This window comes from Aphanomyces invadans (assembly GCF_000520115.1).
Source record: "Aphanomyces invadans strain NJM9701 unplaced genomic scaffold supercont1.49, whole genome shotgun sequence".
Classification (NCBI taxonomy): domain Eukaryota; phylum Oomycota; class Saprolegniomycetes; order Saprolegniales; family Verrucalvaceae; genus Aphanomyces; species Aphanomyces invadans.
The window spans coordinates 87,942-106,339 of record NW_008580194.1 but is presented as its reverse complement, the minus strand read 5'-3'; the positions used below and the strand labels follow the sequence as shown (position 1 = coordinate 106,339).

At 57.0% G+C, this 18,398-nt stretch overlaps 6 protein-coding genes across 11 annotated transcripts; 4 read left to right on the top strand and 2 right to left on the bottom strand.

Annotated features, from left to right (window-relative positions):
* Positions 1-701: 701 nt before the first annotated feature.
* On the top strand, positions 702-2,385 carry H310_13283 (nicotinate-nucleotide-dimethylbenzimidazole phosphoribosyltransferase). Its single transcript, XM_008880722.1, has one exon. The coding sequence runs from the start codon at positions 741-743 to the stop codon at positions 1,827-1,829; it is 1,089 nt and encodes a 362-aa protein (XP_008878944.1). The 5' UTR covers positions 702-740; the 3' UTR covers positions 1,830-2,385.
* Positions 730-4,015, bottom strand: H310_13282 (hypothetical protein). The gene is made up of 3 exons (XM_008880721.1): positions 2,850-4,015; positions 2,711-2,773; positions 730-2,642 (listed from the first exon to the last, which is right to left on the bottom strand). Exons 1-3 carry the CDS (start codon positions 3,881-3,883, stop codon positions 2,123-2,125), a joined length of 1,617 nt encoding a protein of 538 aa, XP_008878943.1. The 5' UTR covers positions 3,884-4,015; the 3' UTR covers positions 730-2,122.
* A 364-nt stretch (positions 4,016-4,379) lies between these two features.
* Positions 4,380-8,373, top strand: H310_13281 (hypothetical protein; the record flags this gene model as incomplete). Of its 6 annotated transcripts, XM_008880715.1 has the most annotated exons (12): positions 4,380-4,586; positions 4,651-4,711; positions 4,760-4,862; positions 4,917-4,952; positions 5,009-5,064; positions 5,134-5,240; positions 5,286-5,396; positions 5,481-5,594; positions 5,654-5,712; positions 5,773-5,809; positions 5,860-5,994; positions 6,074-6,203. In XM_008880715.1, 12 exons carry the CDS (start codon positions 4,380-4,382, stop codon positions 6,173-6,175), a joined length of 1,128 nt encoding a protein of 375 aa, XP_008878937.1. In that variant the 3' UTR covers positions 6,176-6,203. The 6 variants fall into 6 exon arrangements, with proteins under 6 accessions (XP_008878937.1, XP_008878938.1, XP_008878941.1 ...); XM_008880716.1 differs by having other exon boundaries at positions 4,760-4,952; positions 5,481-5,712; positions 6,074-8,373; XM_008880719.1 differs by having other exon boundaries at positions 5,481-5,994; positions 6,074-8,373.
* H310_13280 (hypothetical protein) lies at positions 4,804-8,383 on the bottom strand. Its single transcript, XM_008880714.1, has 2 exons — positions 6,107-8,383; positions 4,804-6,058 (listed from the first exon to the last, which is right to left on the bottom strand). The coding sequence occupies exon 1, from the start codon at positions 8,255-8,257 to the stop codon at positions 6,251-6,253; it is 2,007 nt and encodes a 668-aa protein (XP_008878936.1). The 5' UTR covers positions 8,258-8,383; the 3' UTR covers positions 4,804-6,058; positions 6,107-6,250.
* Positions 8,384-12,034: 3,651 nt separating this feature from the next.
* Positions 12,035-14,636, top strand: H310_13279 (hypothetical protein). The gene is made up of 2 exons (XM_008880713.1): positions 12,035-12,141; positions 12,187-14,636. Exons 1-2 carry the CDS (start codon positions 12,139-12,141, stop codon positions 14,530-14,532), a joined length of 2,349 nt encoding a protein of 782 aa, XP_008878935.1. The 5' UTR covers positions 12,035-12,138; the 3' UTR covers positions 14,533-14,636.
* Positions 14,637-16,103: 1,467 nt separating this feature from the next.
* H310_13278 (hypothetical protein) lies at positions 16,104-17,984 on the top strand. The gene has a single exon (XM_008880712.1). The coding sequence runs from the start codon at positions 16,227-16,229 to the stop codon at positions 17,922-17,924; it is 1,698 nt and encodes a 565-aa protein (XP_008878934.1). The 5' UTR covers positions 16,104-16,226; the 3' UTR covers positions 17,925-17,984.
* The last annotated feature ends 414 nt before the right edge of the window (positions 17,985-18,398 follow it).

Here is an 18,398-nt window from a genome sequence, read left to right as displayed (position 1 = left end):
TGCTCAATAAAGACCCTTGAGATTTTTTGTCGTTCGGATACACAAATTTATGCTTTGTCACAGTGTGTAATTTACACAGTGCAAAATGACTATCATTCTTCACTTTGACACGCCGTTTCTTAAAGAATACTGACTTTTAGAGTGATCTGTTAATAAATATTTGCAGTGCTCAAAGCAACCTTTCTACCCCACAAAATTTGAGTAAAAACGATCAAGTTTAGTGCGAAATATGACATTTGGTCCCCTCGATGCTGACGCCCTCTGTTAATAGCGTGCGGACTGCCGTCCTTGTTAAGAGGTGGGCAATTGGCAGTTTTCATTGCACTTGTGATCATGTCCGACAACGTTCGTTGTGGAGGCCATCGCCCGATCGACACATCGAAAGCTACATCGCTGACGACAGCTACATCAACGCTGATCCTGTGGCCGGCGCAGGCGGTGATTCATTGAACGGCCATGACGATGCTGCTGCTTCAGAAGGGCGAAAACGAGGTCGACAAGGCAGCGACCTGTGGCATCTCTACACCGACGACGTTGACCCGCACCAGCACAAATCGGCACGCTGTATGCACTGCCGCATGCTCCAGAATAAAACCATGGTTTTAACACGTAGGAATCGGGTTTTAATGATTAAAATCTTAAACCCGATTTGTCAGGCGAAACGTATCGGGTTTTTACCTCGCCTGTCATACACCCAATGCCGTGGCTGCTCCATCCTGGCGTTGTGTGGCTCCAGTGCAATGCCGACTCCTGCGAGCGCAATGGATGCGATCATCACCAAGGACTCCGTCACAGAGCTCATGAATGGAAAGGCGCAACCACCAGGTGCTCTGGGTCACGTCCAAGATTTGGCGGTCCAGCTCTGTGTACTGCAGCAAACGTTGACCCCGGTCGTGGATGCTCCAACATGCCTCGTCTTCGCCGCCGACCATGGCATTACGAAGCGAGGGCCCGCGGATGGACCGTCGGCCTACCCCCGCGAAGTGACGGAGCTCATGTACAAGACAACGCATCAAGGTCGATCTGCCGTAGCGGTGATGGCGTCGGCCTTGCAAATTCCCGTCGCGTGCATTGATGTTGGCATCGATAGCGACCGTGAAAGCTCCCTGCGCATTGCTCGCGGCACCAACGACATGACGCAGGGTCCTGCTATGACGTTGGAGATGTGCCAAGATGCCATCCAACTCGGCCGCGACACAGCCAAGAAATACGTCGCACAAATTGGCCGCAACATCGTGTGTGTGGGTGAGCTCGGCATTGGCAATACGACGGCAGCTAGTGCACTCGTTGCCGCCCTCACGAATGCCGCGGCGGAAGGCGTATGTGGCCGCGGCACCGGCCTCGATGATGAAGGTGTTCAGCGAAAAGTTCGGTTGGTGAAACAAGCCCTAGCCACGAATGCGGATCGCATCCAGGAAGGGAATGTTTTGAGCATCTTGGCTGCGGTGGGGGGGCTTGAGATCGCAGCCATGTGCGGCGCCATGCTCGAAGCTGCAAAGTGGCGCGCGCCCGTCGTCGTGGACGGATTCATTTCGGGCGCCGCGGCATTGTGTGCGCTGCGTATGGAGCCGGACACCATGTCGAATGCCTTATTCCTGTCGCATCAGAGCCGGGAAAAGGGTGCTTCGATCCTGCTCGAAGCGCTGGGCGGGCAGGGGACTCGCGCGCCGCTGCACATGAACATGGGACTTGGAGAAGGCACGGGAGCTGTGCTTTTGGTGCCGATTCTGCAATGCGCGGCGCGACTCGTCCGAGATATGGCGTCGCTGCAGAGCGTCATCGCAGGGACGGTCGACAAGAACACTGCCGCCGCCGTTGCGCCATCGTAAGATCGTACGGGCTTCATCCTACAACACAGATGCCAACGTGCGTGCCATTCTAACGATCGATTTGGGCGCTTGCCCGTCAGGAGGGCGTTTTTGCCAGCAGGCCAACCACTCCCATTGCAGACACCATGGTCGCCATGACTTTGCATGCGAAATCACTCTCGCTCCTCGCGTTGCAATTAGATTCGTTACGTGGCACCACGTTGGATGGGGCTCGTACAAACGACATGACGGGTGTCGATGACGTGCTGCCTCCATGGCAAACCAAACCCCGACATGGAACTGGTCCGGCTGCGCTACTTGACCACAAACTTTTTGAGTTGGCGCCGCACCGCCCGGCGGTTTGCTTTGACGACAAACGCGACGAGTCCCACGAGAATTGCGACCATCGCAATTGTTACGTGGACTTGGTATGGCACGCCGCCTTTCGACAACGTGTGGACGCGCAGGAGCGACCCGCTCAGGACTTTTCCGTCGCGAATGCCGAGGATGTCGACGGCGGGCAGTCCTTCTGCAGGCACGGCATCGTTCTCACGACGTTGAGCACCGTCGACGTCCACCGAGGCATTGGTGTCGGCCTTGGCGGCCAAGAGAGGGTGCATGGTCCACCCAGGCAACAGCGCCTCAACTGACGTCGCATCTTTGTAGGGCTGCCAGCGTAGTTGCTTGCACGAGCCAGGATCGTGGGCGGCAGTCAAATCGATACCGGCAAAGGCGAGGTACTCCTGAAACGAGCGCACGGGACCATAGGCGTACAGTTGCATGTCCGTCGTATCAAGCGGCCCAGAGTAAGGAAGGCCGACGGCCTGTCGATAGCTACCTTTGCATCATGAAAGGGGCTGCCTCCCGCATTCTCGTCATTGCTATGGACGACAACGTCTTACCGATTAACACCGAGCATGTTCTCATGAGCTCGTGTGATAAAGTTCACGGGAATTTCATGAAATCTACATGTAGGAACCACGGTTGAGAACAGAACGAGCGGTGCCCCGATCGGGGGACGGGCGCCACTTGCACACGTACCGCTCTGGCACGGATGAGTAGTTGTGGTAGATGACGGATATGCTGGGGCTGTACATGTCATAGCCATGCGTCCACAAATGCGACGCCCGCAAAAACTCTTCCCCATCAAACATCCACAGGGTATGCGGGTCAATGCGCACGCGCTTCTCGGCATGGCATTTGCTAAAGCTGAATCCGGCCCCCCATAGCGCTGTCAACTGCGGAAGCGTTGCCCCGAGTAGCATACTCGCTCCCTCGTTTCGGATGCAGTCGTTGGCTCCTCGAAGCGTCGAGCACAAGTGGGGGTATTGCCCTGGGTCGACGTTCGTGCCGTCAGCGTCGACGTACTGAGCACTGTACGCGTGGAGGTATGTCGTGAGAACGGCCATTTCGTTTTGGGCGCGGCTCCATTCTTGGACAAGCCGCGAGTCCCAGTCGCGAGTGAAGATGCTATGGGCATCCAACTGGAGGCAAAACACTTCGTCGCCGACTAACGCTTGTTGATAGTGCCGAGCGACGCTGGGGCCCCGCGATTCACTGGCGGGTCGAGTGTCGACCTTAATCTGGTCCTTGTAGCGACAATCTTCGTGACCTGGCCACGTTTGTCGAGCTAGCGCGCAGTAAGCATCCAAACAGCTCTCGTCTCCGTCGTTCAGCTGATCGACGACTCCGAATTGCACGCGTGACGGGTATGTGGCGCGCTGAAACCCAGTGAAGATTGTGTAGCCGCATCGAGTGGCATCGCGGAAAGATGACAGACCAACAAACAACGTATTGCCGCTTCCACCAGGGACGCGCGGCGGCGGCGGTCGTTCCGACCCGCGGCTCAACGGGACATGTTGGTCAACCGGTGAGACGGGCACAGGCGCTTCAGCATGGCGGTTGATGATAGCTATCTGTGCAGCATCCACACAGGCAAGCCATAGCAACGCCACCACCAACGACCGACGTGGCATCTTGAAATGGACTTGGACACCGCGTGGCCCTTGGAAATGTCGTTCGATTTTCGAATGCCGCCCCATCGACCACCCGAAGAGTACAATGACGGAAATCATTCGGGCCAAGATCGTGTGGTTGGCACTAGAGCCCCGCAGTGCGGAGATCGAGATCGTTCGTTTTCAAGGCCCCCGACGCTCGCACACACTACGGAGCGCCCTCGTCTCGTCTTTGGTCATGTGCGAGCAGAATCACAGCGTTCTGATTGGCTCTCTGTCGATCTTGAATCGACACGTCAACACTACTTAAAGGTTCAAAATACATCTATTTAGTGTAAGGGTCTGCATGGATGTATCTGAGCGACTTCTTTGCCTTCGCCAAATGCAAGCACTGCGAGGCTGCGCAGCAAATGGGACGCGTGGCGCCGTTGGACGGGGAAAAGACCGTGAAATGGTGGAGCTCCTTGTCCTGTTTTGTTGGTCCGTCCTTCGCAAGATCGCGGTTGACGGATTGAATTAATCACTGGGATTCAAATGAGCTTGTTTGATTGGCTAAAATGGTCATGAATTGGTCTGAAATCGAACGAATCCGCGCCCGCAATTTCAACCACCAAACATGACCGACACGGCGGCGGTGCCGCGAGTTGACGCGTCCGACTTGTCCTATGACGAGTTCTGCAAGCAGTACATGGGTCCAAACCGTCCTGTGCTCATCACAAATATTGGAGCTGACTGGCCTATCTATCAAACATGGAGGCAAGGGGACAATGGAGACGTCAACGTCGCGTTCTTGAGGGCTCACTTTGGCGACGCAGTTGTTCCGGTATCGCTGCCACCGATCCGCTTTGATCTATCGCCAGTGACTAACATGCTGCATCTTACTGCAGGTGGTGGGGTACGGCAAGACGGAAGGCTACGGCGGCGAAGACCGCGGCACGATGACCCTAGGTCACTAGCTTCTGCATGCTTCCTGCCGCGGTGTCATGTGTGTTATAGACGCCTATTTGGCGCTTTTGGAATCTGGCAAGGCTGAAGCAAAGCAGCAATACATGAAAGATTGGCATTTTACGCGGGATTTTCCAGAGACCGCCGCCTACACGTACGTCGATCGCACTCCATGGCATTACTCTTGCCAATTCATTCCCGCATGTAGGACTCCAATTTTCTTTCAGGACGACTGGCTCAACTGGTTCAGAACGTTCTTCCTTGGCTGCCCTGACTTGACCTTGGTGCGTTCGTTCATAGGTGGTGGGACCAGCCCACCACGCCGACTCGCGACGACTATCGGTTTGTGTACTTGGGTACGATTGCTGTCGGGTTGTGATGACGTGGCAGTGTCTCCATCGTTCACCTGTCGTGGTGCTGAGTAGGCCCCGCGGGCTCGACGACGCCGCTGCACCACGACGTCTTGCTGTCGTATAGTTGGTCCATCAATATTTGCGGTAGAAAGGAATGGCTGCTCTTTCCACCCACCGAAGTGCGACGACCTGTTGTCATGCACAGACTCATCGACGTGGGGTAGACGTGGAAGCTGTGGGATCGAAGCGGCCGATGCACCGCCACCAACGCAACCGAGTTCGACGCGACGCAGTTTCCTCACCTCGCAACTGCCCACCACGTCCGCGTCGTGCAGGTACAACATGTCGGTCCGGCTGTGGCATTTGGCCGCCGACCACAACGACATGCGTTTGTCTGGAAGGATCCGTGTGCGGTGTAGGGCGTCGGCGAAGCGTTGTTCGTGCCGAGTGGATGGTATCACCAAGTCCAGAATCTCGACCGCGACACCCTCTCGGTCAACCACAACTGGTTCAACGCGTACTCGTTGGAGCAGGTGTGCATCGCCATCGACGGGGCGTCGTCTGGCCGCCGCGGGGTGAATCGTTTTGGTAGATGTGGGCATTCTTGCAGCATGAGCTCGCCGCCGTGGAGCGCGAGATCGGCCATTGCCGGTAAGGTTGCAATTAATACCTGGGCAACATGGCTGACCAGGTCGGCGCGCTCGTGAGTAGGGACTCGTTCGACTCGGACGACGAATGGCTCGACCACGTAAGTTGCCCTCGTCTCGGGTCTGTTCATCTCGTTTTTACTCGACGTAGTGTCAAGTGGTTCTCCGCGCCAATATCGGCATGAGCTACGTCGACGTCGCGGCTCTGCTCCGGGCGCGAAAGGCGTGGTACTTGAGCGCCGACGACGCCATTCGCCGTCTTGACATGACGTACAGCGTTCAACAGGTACGTGCTGGGCAGACGACTACTCGCTCGGCGGCCTGCGGCCAACGGGCGAGAGTGTTTCGATCTAACATCGCCACAGATCAACAAGGTGCTCGAAGCTATGAGTGCGCACCCGTCGCAGCAGCGCGGCCACCCAAGCGACGACCATGCCATTCCACGTTGCAATGCACATTCCACTTAACGACACGTCCACTATGTTTGCCGCACACGTGAGCCGTCCGATGGACGGTCCAGTGCGCGCTTGTTAACTCTTGTATCACGCCACAGGAGCGGCAGTCGCGCGCTGTTCCTGGTCGCGGTGCGGGTCGAATGGTACCTTGAGTGATGGGCCCGACACTAACTCGGTGATGCCAAACTCCTGCAAGAGAAGCGAGTCGGCCGGCGGTCGGTTGACCTTCTCGGAAGGCATCCACCCCCGCGTCGGCGTCGTCGCCTTGAGCATGGCCATTTCCAAATATGAATTGGACCGTTCAAGCATGGCCGCGCGGCGGGCGTGCCGCTCCGACATGCGCACGTCTCCATAACACGACATGGTCAACGAGTCTCCAACGGCGGCACGTCTCCGACCCTCTGCCGCGTCATGATCGGGCATGGCGGTTTGCAACGATCGCCGTCGATGCCGAGACTTGCCAGTAGTCGTCGACAGACTCGATCGAGTCCATTCGACGCTCGAATCGTGCGAGTGCATCGTCGGGGACGACTGCACACCCGACGGCACTGCTGTCGACAGCTCGTTCACGTTGGCACGGTCGTTTCGATGGACGAGAGCCGCTCTCGCAGCCATGTCAGCCGGATCCAACACGAATTTACCCAATGACGCGCGCATCCAATTGCCATGACGCACCGGCGACGACGGGAAGCTATCGTGCGTTGACGACGTCCGAGTGGGAAAACTATCCCGAAAACTGCTCCCGGTGGTTGTGGCCGTCAGCGCCAGCGATGCTCTGGAAGCGGACGGCACGCGCTGCGAATGCTGGCTCGTCGTACTCATTCTGCTCGCCTTGGAGGAAACGTCTTGGGTCATCGAGGACAAACCGGTGGTTGACGCGATCGAGACGGCGGGCGTTCGCGTGCCCGAGGAAGACGATGGAGACGACGGCGTCTTGGGCGGCACCTTGGTCGACTTTTCTGCAAACGCACACAGCAAGCAGCTGCGCACCGAGTCCGCTTGGGTCAGTTTCGCCGACAGGCTGCGATGCCCCAACGACGGGTCGACCACCGTCTCGAGCGTGACAAAGGTCGAACAGGCGCTACAGATGGACTGACCGCACAGACGGCAATGGTGGCGCCGCCTCAGCACGTTGAACCGAAACGATGTCGTGCACAGGTGACACGAATTGGATTCGGCCCACTTTTGCCGAGGGACGAGCTGCAGGTGCGAGGACCGGCACGTCGCGGCGAGCTGCTGCAGCCCCGTCACGACCACCCCTTCCATCCATTGCCGCAGTCTTGGGTGGTGTGCGGTGTCCGCGCCGGTCAAATGACATGAAAACGAAAACGTAACGCGGCAAACGTCGTCAACATCGCCGGGCTCGATGAAGAAACCTGAATTGACCACATGCAAGCGAACGCATTTTGTGTCGGCCGGGCCAAAGAGAGCCAAGTGCTGCAGCGCTGGAGACGACAGCGTGATTGACTCCCAAATGTGCGTCCCGTACGCGACGTTGTCGGTGGCCTTCGTTGCAACCAGCGACAGGTCGTCGCACGTTGCCGGGGACGATTCGTACAGCTGCGACGCGGACATGAACAAGACGTCACTCAGTCGGTGGTCGTCGTTCAGGCCCACGACAGACATCCAATGCACATGCGTTGCGTCGTTGTCGGACGCGACCGTGGCTCCTTGGCACACGATCGATGGGAGAAGCGTTTGCATGGTTGACGTGAATGCTTTCGAGTGGCGCATGTTGAACGTGTTGAGGATCGACGGCACCGTGCCTGCGACGGCGCTTACGCCCTGCACGACCAGTGTACCGCTCGTGGAGTCGCTGTTCGACATTTTCTCGTACAGCTTGATCCCGTACAGCTCGCGCTGGTACACGAGCGACGTGTCGAGCCGCGTCGTGTTGGCCTGTACTAGAAGGAAACCCTTTTGTTCCGCTGCATGATACATGTCGTCGACCACGTCGACGGGATGGTGCGATAGTGACCGCAGAGCCTTGGCAAACTGTTTCTGGCCATGCGTGTCGCGGGCCTTGACCTGGTCACTGAGGTCCAGCAAGCTCCACAGCTGGTGCTCCCTCGACATCTGCGTGGTGAACGCCATCGGCGGGGTCTTGTCCGAGTTCTCCTTTGCCCCAGTCTACGCAACCAGAAGTACTCGCTTCCATCAGGACCGCTTCCATCGAGAAGCCGAGGAACACGGATCAGGTGCGTTGCGATGAGGAGGAACACGTACGACGATGGGGCAAAGCATGTGCTGGTGTCCATCCGCCTTGTCATCTGCCGCGTTTGGCCGTTCCATCGATATCGTCAACATGTCGTGAAAAAAACTTCAATTTTTTCCACAAAATTCTGCACTTGGACACTAGACCCAATGGGATACCTCGAACAATCAACTTGAGGTTTGTACATATTTTCGCCCAGCCACGTGTGCTTCCGAGCGTCGTGGTGGAAAACCCACTTCAAAAATTCCACGCACCCGCTTGGGGGTATTATCCGAACGTCCGGATAAAATGGCCTTTTTCAGGTCTCCCGCATGCGAGTCAACATGGTATTTTTAGATTGGACGTGTGAGGTGGCGTCGCGCCCCGTCGGCAAAACAACAATTTTGCGCGTCCCCTGTACTGCAACTGGACGTGCTGGCTCGGCAGGTCGCCCTCTGTTGTGGCGCCCCTTGGAGGCGCCGCCAATTCCACGGGAAGCCATGTTGAACCGATGGTGGGTGGGCGAGAGATATGGCTCTGAACTCAGGTTTACTGGAAAGGGTGCCGTCTGTCTTGAAGTGCCACGACACATTGCTGAAGTTCGAGCCCCTCCGCCTGCACATTTTAAACGTACATACGCACGACCGGGTAGACCGAGGATGCATGGCAATAAAATTGAACGGTGTCGGCGGGGGACTGGGTGATATCGCGCTTTCCGCAACCTCTCCGGCACAGGGAAACCATGCTGGATGCACCTACCACAGCCATCGCACTCGGGCAATCGCGTGTTGTGCCTACTTGCGAGTAGAGCAGGTGCAACAATATGCAGCATTTCACGTCGAGAACATTATGATGGCAACGGACGAAACGTTGCACGTCCGCCCCCACCGCCTCTTCAGCAAGGGGTCCAGCACTTCGAAAGTGGTCGCAACAGATACGACTAGGGAAGCAGATTCACCTCGGGCAGGGCGGAGCCTGCGCAAGTGCGGTCGCCGTGGGGGGTCACCCAGGTAAGGGGTCGGACTTTTCGGAATATGCACACGCTGTGGCGAGCGTTGCAATGGATCCTTCGACAAGAGCGTGCATAGAAGAAACTGATTGGATGAAACACGTCCAAGTACGCTTCCTTTTATAGCCAATCATGTTTCGAATGATCCTCTGCGACCACAGAATTCACAAAATTGACACGTGGACGGCAAAACCGCATCGTCGCGAACGCTTGGAAAGCCATTGAACGATACACGTACGCAACAACACGTTCAAGCCAGGTTGAGCAGGACGATTTGCTACAGTGATCCCGCAACGTTTGCACCCTGGTATAAATATATACCCCGTGAAAAACAGCTCGATATAAAGTTCTTGGGGGCGTTTGGATAAGGATGTATTGGAAAATTGTGTTTCGTCAACTACGATTCGGAACTGTTGGGCCCACACCGGAATGTTACCTTTCGTCACCCCTGAGCAGCAAACTGTTCACACCAACGCCAGCTTTGGCCATTTAATTCAACGTGCACTCGACTGACTGATGCGTTTATCCAGTTGCATTCAAAAATCAATTTTTTTTGTGTTGTCTTTGTACCGTTGTCCTCCTGGAAAAGTGTTTATATTTCAAAAAAAGTGCAAACGCTGCGGGATTTCACTGAACATCCTTACTGGACTCCAACGTTTCAAGTGTGCAATGGGACAAAACAATTGTCACTGATCGTTTTTTCGTCTTTTTTATTGGAGGACGAGCTAAATTTGGATTGGCGAACCACCACGCTGTCGTTGTCTGTAGATGTGAACTTGACAATGGCACCTAGGTGCACACCGCGTAAAACAGCCATCAAGAACGCAGCCCCATTTCTGTGCGAACACGTGCGCGAGGGACGCCCAACCTCTTGGTGGTGTGAGTCTGGATGACTAGACTGATTTTTAAAGTATATTAACTTCGAGGGCGATTTCTTACTAGGACAGTTCTGCTACGTACTATTGACGCACAATGTTGGATCTGGGGCAGTCCTTTTTGTGACGATGCTTGCGTTGGACCCAGCATCGTGCTTTGGCACCACTTCACCAGTGCTAGAAAACGAACGGCATTGCCCTTGATATATCTGGTATGGCACGGGGTGCAAGACCATTTCAAAAAATGCAGATCGAAACCACGACAACAAGTCCATGCCGTCCTACAATCCTCCGCCCTCACCAACGATCTGGCATACAACCCTGTGAAAGGGCTTTGGATATCTCCATACGGTTCTCGATGGCGTGATGCACACGCCCGCGATTGTAGACGTCCCGTACTTCCAAGCTCACACTGTGCAAGGGTGGAAAGAGTCCGCCGCCCAAACTGGGCAAGCGAGCGCGAAAACTCCTCGGATTCACGTCCAAAGTCGACAAACTGTCCATGACGAGGACGTATTGAAGTCTTACACACACTGTTTGCCACACCTTACTTTGGTCGTTGGCCAAGTGCAGTTGCTGAAAGGGATGGCCTGGCATGGCGACTCGAGCGCCCCACATGGAGAGGTGTACATACCTACCACGCTGCCTGTCAAGCCACTTGGATTCCAATCACTTCAGCACTTGTATCATCCTGGCGCGCTATGTGCAAAGAGGTAATGTAGTAGCGGCTGGGGCGGCAGCACCACCTGAAATTTGGCCTCATCAACACGATAATTCCATCGCCATGTCCTTTCGAGTGGTCACCCAGCGTGTGGGGTGTGTACTTTTCGCACGGATCATTCCTTCGATTTTGAGCTATATCAGAAGAAATGCACCACAGCTTGGACTACACTACCAAGGAAGAGGCACAACCAACTCTGCAACCCCCGAGCAGGCAGTGTACTCAGACGTCACCAAATGTTCAGCAAAGTTCAAGGAAGCCTCTTGCCCGTTTGACGAGGGGGCAAGTGGTGGTGGACGCCCCATGCCGCCTGGGCGTTCGATCGCTGCGCAGTCATCCTACTGTCCTGGACAACTTCATCAACGCCATCCACTACCGTCGCGGACGTAACACCACAGTCGCTGGAATTGCCTGACGTCACGGCAGATACGGGCGTGCGTGCTGAGACGCGTGCATATCTTACGGTAGTTGGCCCCCCCTGTCTAGGCATCAGGGACGACGGTGTTGGGAAAGACCCATGCTCGTTTCCCGCCCTACGTCTGAGATGCTGAAGAGGCACCGCGCAGTCGCATCTGGTTCGCCGCCTCCAGTCGGAGTTGTCCGACCCGTACCCGCGTCTAGGCGAATGCACTTGGCCAGATGCATGGACAAGTCCTTTCGGTGCGGCCGCCGGTCGTTCGATTGGAGTGACATGTAGTAGCACGATGTCATTGGCGTTAGAAGGGTGACCCCGTTAGGTAAACGTCAAGTGTGGGTGGTTGGGTACAGGGAAATATCCTTGCTTTGCTTGGGGATATTCCCTACCAATCACGACCAAGGTGCGAGTCCATGTTCTTGATGTTTGTATTGCGTTTTATCCGGACCACTTGTCAACAGGATCAAGTGTTGCAGTCGGGATAGTTCCGCTGGGACATTGCCCCATGGTGTGTGTGTGTGTACGTCCACAACGTTGCAATACAAGCGCGGTCAAATAATATTCCTTCCTCATACAAATACCACGTTTGAATAAATGTTTCGATTAAATTTCGTACGTCGGACCACGTGTGAACAACTTGCAATGTTGAAGACATGTGGGACTGGCTGTCTCTATGGATACCGCCTTCCCGAGAGCCTCCTTTACAGCGTCGTCGACGGCAACTCGTCGACGTACTTCCACCGTGGCGCTGCGACGAGAGCATGGTAGGTCGCCGTCAGGGTCGCGGTAGTGATGCTCTTCCGCGATAGGACTTTTTCCGGCGCTTGCAGCTCAAAGCTGTCGAACTCGTGGATTCCGCCCAGCCCGCGAAATCGAAAAAGGACAAATTTTCCCATGCCGCTGCCGACATGGCCAAGTTTCTCCAGCACATGGAACGCGTGTCGTCGACGCCGCTCGCGCCCGACTTGGAGAATTCGCTGACGTCCGCGGCACAACGACAGAGTCTTGCGTTCCTGCAGCAGCATTCGTCGATGGTGGGCGTCGGATCCGGGTGTCGCAGTCGCAAACGCGGCAACAGGAAAACAGAGCTACCCAGGTCCGCGTCCGTCGACAGCCCACAGTCTCTATCCTTTACCTTCTTGGGCGAAAAGCAGTCGACGGTGCAAGTCTATGATGCATTTCATGAAGACGGCTATTACGTCGTCAAGGGCACTACGACCGTCCCAGGCAGCGTGTTTGACGTGTTGTCCGCACTGCAGATGCATGGAGACGGCGCGTTTGCCGCGACAATGCACGAAGTGTTTGGTCAATATTTTGATCAAGGAATGACGCTTCATTCCCCTCCTACTCGACCGACGAGCAACACAGCGACCACGACTGGTCTTTCATCTCTGCTCGTCGATCCCAGCATCACGACGCAAGACAGTGAGAATGGCCAGTCCTGCAAAACGGACCCACCCACTCCAGATGACTTGGACGGCGTCGGGGTGCATTGGATGTCGCTCAAACCGTCCCGTGCCATGGAGTCGTCCTACAAATCGACATCGATGTACGCAGCGACACCCTCGTCTCGACGCGACGTCGTCTTTACTTCGTACAGTCAAATGTATGAGCCCGCGACCACGGACGACGATGACGACGACGATGATGAAAGCGCGAGCCGTCGGCGAAAGGTACCCGGTGGGATTCCCCTCGTGCCCACCCGCCGCAACTCGCCTCTCGTGACGTGCGGCACCCACATCTGGGACTCGTCTAGTCTGTCGATTGCTGTGGCTTCGACGTCGATAGATCGCCGCCGGCTAGCGCTTGTCCAAGGCCATGGAGCGCCGGGCCATCGCCGCCTCGCCTTTCATCACAGCGGCGTGTACGTGGAAAAGGTCCGAACCCCAACTCACGCCGACTTGACAAGCATCACGCTCGTCATGTCGCTGTCCGAAGTGCTCCCGTGCACCGAGAGTGAGTCAAACCATCGCCATCGCCAGCCGCGGCGCCCGTTCTACGACGTGTCGCCGTCGCGCCCAGTCACGCAGTGGATGCAGCGCCTCGTGTTGAGTGTGCTGAACCTGTCCCGCCTCGCACGGCAGGGCAACCATCACAAGAACTCACTGGTGCCCAAACACAAGTGGGCAATGGACGCTATCTGTGGACTCTGCGACCAGTCGTTCAACATGTTTCGACGGCGCCATCACTGCCGCCTCTGTGGCAACGCGATCTGCTCGGCATGCTCGTGTTCGATGGACGTCGAATTCCCGATCCTGGCCGACGGCCGCATCCTGCCCCAAACGACTGTACGTAGTTGCACCAAGTGCGCGTTTGTCGGCAGTACGATGCAGCGACTACCTGCCGCGATGCTTGCCAACCACGATTTCTTCAGCCGTCCGCAGCCACCACCCATGCGCGACGAGGGGGGGCAAGTCGGGGTGTGGAGCACCGCTCCCGGTCGCTTGCGCACGAGCCGCCGCCACGTTGTTGCGAGCGAAGGCAGCCAGTCGCACAGTCGTCACCACCACGCGATGCTCGAGCCGCAACGCCACAAGTCGCCTCACCACTCGCCGGGATCGCAACTCGCGTCGTCCATGCGCCGCAGTGCGCACATTTCTCTCATCGGCCACAGTCCTCGGTTAAGCAGTGCAACCCCTCGAATGTGCCGAACGCCGCAGCCGGTCAAGTCGACTGCATTCTCCGATCTATCGGGGGGCACCGGCATGACGAGGTTAGACCGCCAGGATCGCATGTTCCGCCGAGACCTGCGCGACAGCTGGGAAAACTTGAGGGGTGCACCGGGGGACGACGCCATCGCATCGTTTCAAGCGTTCCCCCTCGTGGGGAGCCGCGGCGTGCGACGAGTTCCAGGAGAGAACCAAGACAAGCGAGAAACCCCTCGATCCGCTCGGCGCATGGGACCGCCCCCGCTTGTCCACCAGGTCCCGTCCACCACCAACTCATTTCCATCCATCCTGTCGTCCCGTGGGATCCAAGCACGACGAATGGAGCTCCTCGAGCTCGCCAACAGGTCCCCGTCCAACCACCAGACCCTCCCGGAAGACCGTCTGGAAGAGAAGGGATCGATGTCTCGTGAATCGACAGACTCGGAAGAGATGGACCCGGCAGCTACGCCCCGAGGACGACCATCGCACAGCGATCCGCCGCCGTAACTCGCGAAGGACATGTCACCAGGAGAAATAGTTTCATTTTTATCGCGTCAGAGTAGTATAAAAAAATCAATGGAAGGGGTGTGTGCGGAGGTCACTGATTGGCCAAAAATAGAAGTTTTTTTTGTGAGGCCCAAGGTGTGCCCCCCGTGGTGGTGCATCGAGTCTGTGGCAATGGACGTGGCGATTCGAGTGTATGCTGGCGAAGGCTTGCCACGGTGTCGCCGTGTCATGTAACATGTCTGTGTCAGATATGGGTTTCGTTCTGGCCTGTTTGGCCGTCATGTGTGGAACGTGCATGGTGGAAGACCCTGTCAAGACCTAGCTCAACCACATTTGCCACGAAGTACGCCCTCCATGACACAACTCGCATGCGAGCCACGTTTGCCACGAAGTACGCCCTCCATGAGACAACTCGCATGCGAGTCGTGTGTGCTCAGCTTGCAATCGCGCTGAGTGTGGTCATCTCGTGAGGAGCCAAGCCATTGCATCAGACTGGCGTGCCTCATCTCCTCTGGAAACTCTCAATCATGTGTCGAAGCTCCCCACGCCGTGAATACATATATTTGACCAATCAATGGCCGAGAATGGGTCGGATCCAATCCAAAAGCACGAAATTCCCATATTTGGCCAATCATGAGCGATGCATCGACCTAACTTGCGAAACCAGCTGCAATATGGTTCACCGCGTCGCTGATGGGTGAGCGTCGTTCGAGCGCGTCCTGCCCTCGCCAGCAAGAAGAACACAAATAGTTTATGCACCATGCCCATTCCCTTCTCGATATGCGGCGTCGTTGAGTCGCCATGCTCACGTTTGAAGTCTCTCCGCCCGTCGTGAAACCCACCGCCGCAACAGGATCAAGAAGTGCGTGGCATGATGGAAGGCCAGACACAAATTCCGACCGCCCATCAGTGGGTGCGACATACCGTCAACGTAACCCACACGTTTTCGTCGGGAGGCGGCGCTTGTCACATCCTCCGTCGACGTACGACGTGGCCGCGCAGACCCCGCCCGTCCATCTTTGCCGCATTCTTCCAAGGACGTTAGGCGCACTTCGGTCCAGCCTGACGACGTGGTGCCTCCGATATCCGCGACTGGAAAAACCTGTCAAAACACATACTTCACCGCTATATGATGAGACCTGCTGTCGCCAAAGCACGCCATCCCTTCCTCTGCCGACAGTGTCGTCGGCGCTTTACGGCGTCGTGCGGGCGAATCGCATTCCAGCGGCTCAAGCCACAGCTTTGCACAGATGGATTCCAGACGGTGAGCCTTTGAAACCCTCTGTCGGATCTGGCTGATGCGCCGTCGAACCGCACCCACCGCCAGCACTCGAGTCCTACCGCGAAAAAGAAGTGGGACAACGTCGCTCTCAACGGTGTCGAGGGTCGTCGTCGGAGGGTTTTGAGTTTCGCCCCTTCTCCAACGAACCGACGGGCACTCGACGCGAAGGTTCATGCCAGGCGCACAATCATCGCGATGCAGCAGCCGACGTATGCGCACATGGTGGTGCATGGAGCAATCCGAAGAAAACCTGTGACATTTGATACGTCGCAACAGCCACGTTTAGGCGCCCTAGAGAGTTATTTCTGTCTCTCGGCATCGCGTAGCTCGGGCGTCCCGACCACCCCCGCGTCGCTCCGTCCAATACTGTTCCGTGGCGTTCGCTGGCGAGAGACTTGCCGTTGTCGACAACATGATGTACATGGGATATCCTGAAAGCGGGAGCCACCAGGCCGACAAAGTCTTTGGGGACCAGATGCAGGCGCTGCGCCCCAAGACGTTGAAACCCGAGACCGAAGACGCGCTGGTCCAACTCACACGGAAACGCAGCACGGAGCTCGTGCGCATGCACACGACCGACAAAAGTGCGTGCCGCGTCACGTTTGTCAAGGAAAAGCGCGGCGTGAGCGTGTTTGAAGGGACGAACCCGAAGAACCAGTTCATGGTCAAAGGCGAAACGACGGTGCGGGCGTCGGTGGAGGACATCCTCGACCGATTCCGCATGGGCAGCACGGGCGACTTTGACGAGATGGTGCACAACCTCTTTGACTTGTACGCGTACAAGGGCGCGACGCTCGCGTTTGTGACGAACCAGCCCATTTCGGTGCACTGGATGGCCTTGAACACAGACAAGATGGAAACAAGGGACATCGTGTTTGCGTCGTACGCGCAGCTGTACGAGCAGACGGCGACCGGCAGCCTTGTCACGACGAGCGACCACAGTGACGGCGTTGTCGCTGCCGGGTCCCTCGTGTGGGAATCGGTCAACATGGCGCGGGAGATTCCGCTTCTGCGCCAAAAGCTCACGGGGTGCACGAGGTACTTCATGCGCAACTGCGGGTTCTACGTCGAGCAGACCAACGACACGGACGTCAGCCGTGTGTCGTTTGTTCTCACGCTCGAGAACGAGACCGGGTACGTCCGCGGCTCCAAGTGGATGCACAGGCTGGCGATGTGCGTCGCCAACCTCGCGCGCAACCTTCGCACGATCGAGCTTGTCCCCAAGCCTCTCTGGAAAGAAACCGAGCACTGCATCCTGTGTCGAAAAACATTTCGGACGTTTCGCCGGCGCCACCACTGCCGACTCTGCGGGAACTCGGTGTGCAACGACTGCTCCAAGTCGTTGCCGCTGGATGGCCGACCGGTCGTGGACCAAGGACACGTCGTCCACGTGTCGGCCGTGCGCAGCTGCACCCGGTGCTTTGACGCGGCAAGCATGTCCAGCGGCAGCGCCATGATGTGCCAGCGCAGCTCGTCCGAGTACAGCGTGAGCAACTCGAGTCGCAACATGAGTTTTGATGACGCCAAGAACATCGCGTCGATGCGATCGAATGGCACAACATCGATCACCAAGAGCTTTGACCACTCGCACCGGTCCGACAGCAGCGCGACCCTGCACGGCGACACGGCGTCGGCATCCTACTTGTCTCACTCGTTATCGCCCGAGCAACTGCACTCGATGGATAAGCTCATGAACGCCACAACGTTGAGTGCTTTAACCCCGGCTGTTGCGACGCAGCCCAACCCAACGGTCGCAGAGCCGGCGTTTTTCGTCCTTGCACACAAGCCCTACTCGGCGAGCGAAGCCCGCGACAACGACGATCTTCTCAACCGCCTGAGCTACATTACATTGGACGACCAGTCGTCGTCGTCCGTCGTGTACGATGCCGACGGCGCGAACGGGTACGATATTAGCGCGACCGAGATCAAGCGGCAGCCGAGAGTCCCGCCATCGTTGCATGATCCGGACCCCGAGTCGTGGATGCAATTCAAGGTATTTGGCGATGCTGCGACGGCGGGGTGTTCCAAACGCACCGTGAGCCCCACGTCGTCGACCACGGGAGTCCCGAAGACGTTGTCCATGCGGGGTGACATGATCCTCCTCGAGTAGTAGTAGGTCGTACGACGTCGCCAATACAGTTGATGTAGCGCATTCGTGTGTCATCGAACAACCGCGATCGAGTGGGTTGCCGTGGTGGACGAAAGCACGGCTCGTGGCCGTCAAATCCGTGTTGTTACTCCATGCGGGCTTCACTTCGTGCCGTGGCCCCTACGAAGTGCACTCGAGTGCGGGCGGTAGAACGACACCATCGACACGCATCGTGCCTGTGCGATCGATGTTGCTCTGGTAGATCATCGAGTGGATGGATAGCCATGCTGCGAGTACGCGAACGGCTGTGGATGTACACTCGGGTTCGCGCGGGGTGGCCGCCGATTCAATCGTGCCAACTGCACAATTGTACACTGTAATTGTACCGTACAATTTTCCCCCATTGGTCAAGTTCGTACTCCAAACAACCGTATGCAGAGCGGATCCCACCGCCGCCGTGGACGACCCACCGACCAGACGACCGACCGCTGCGTC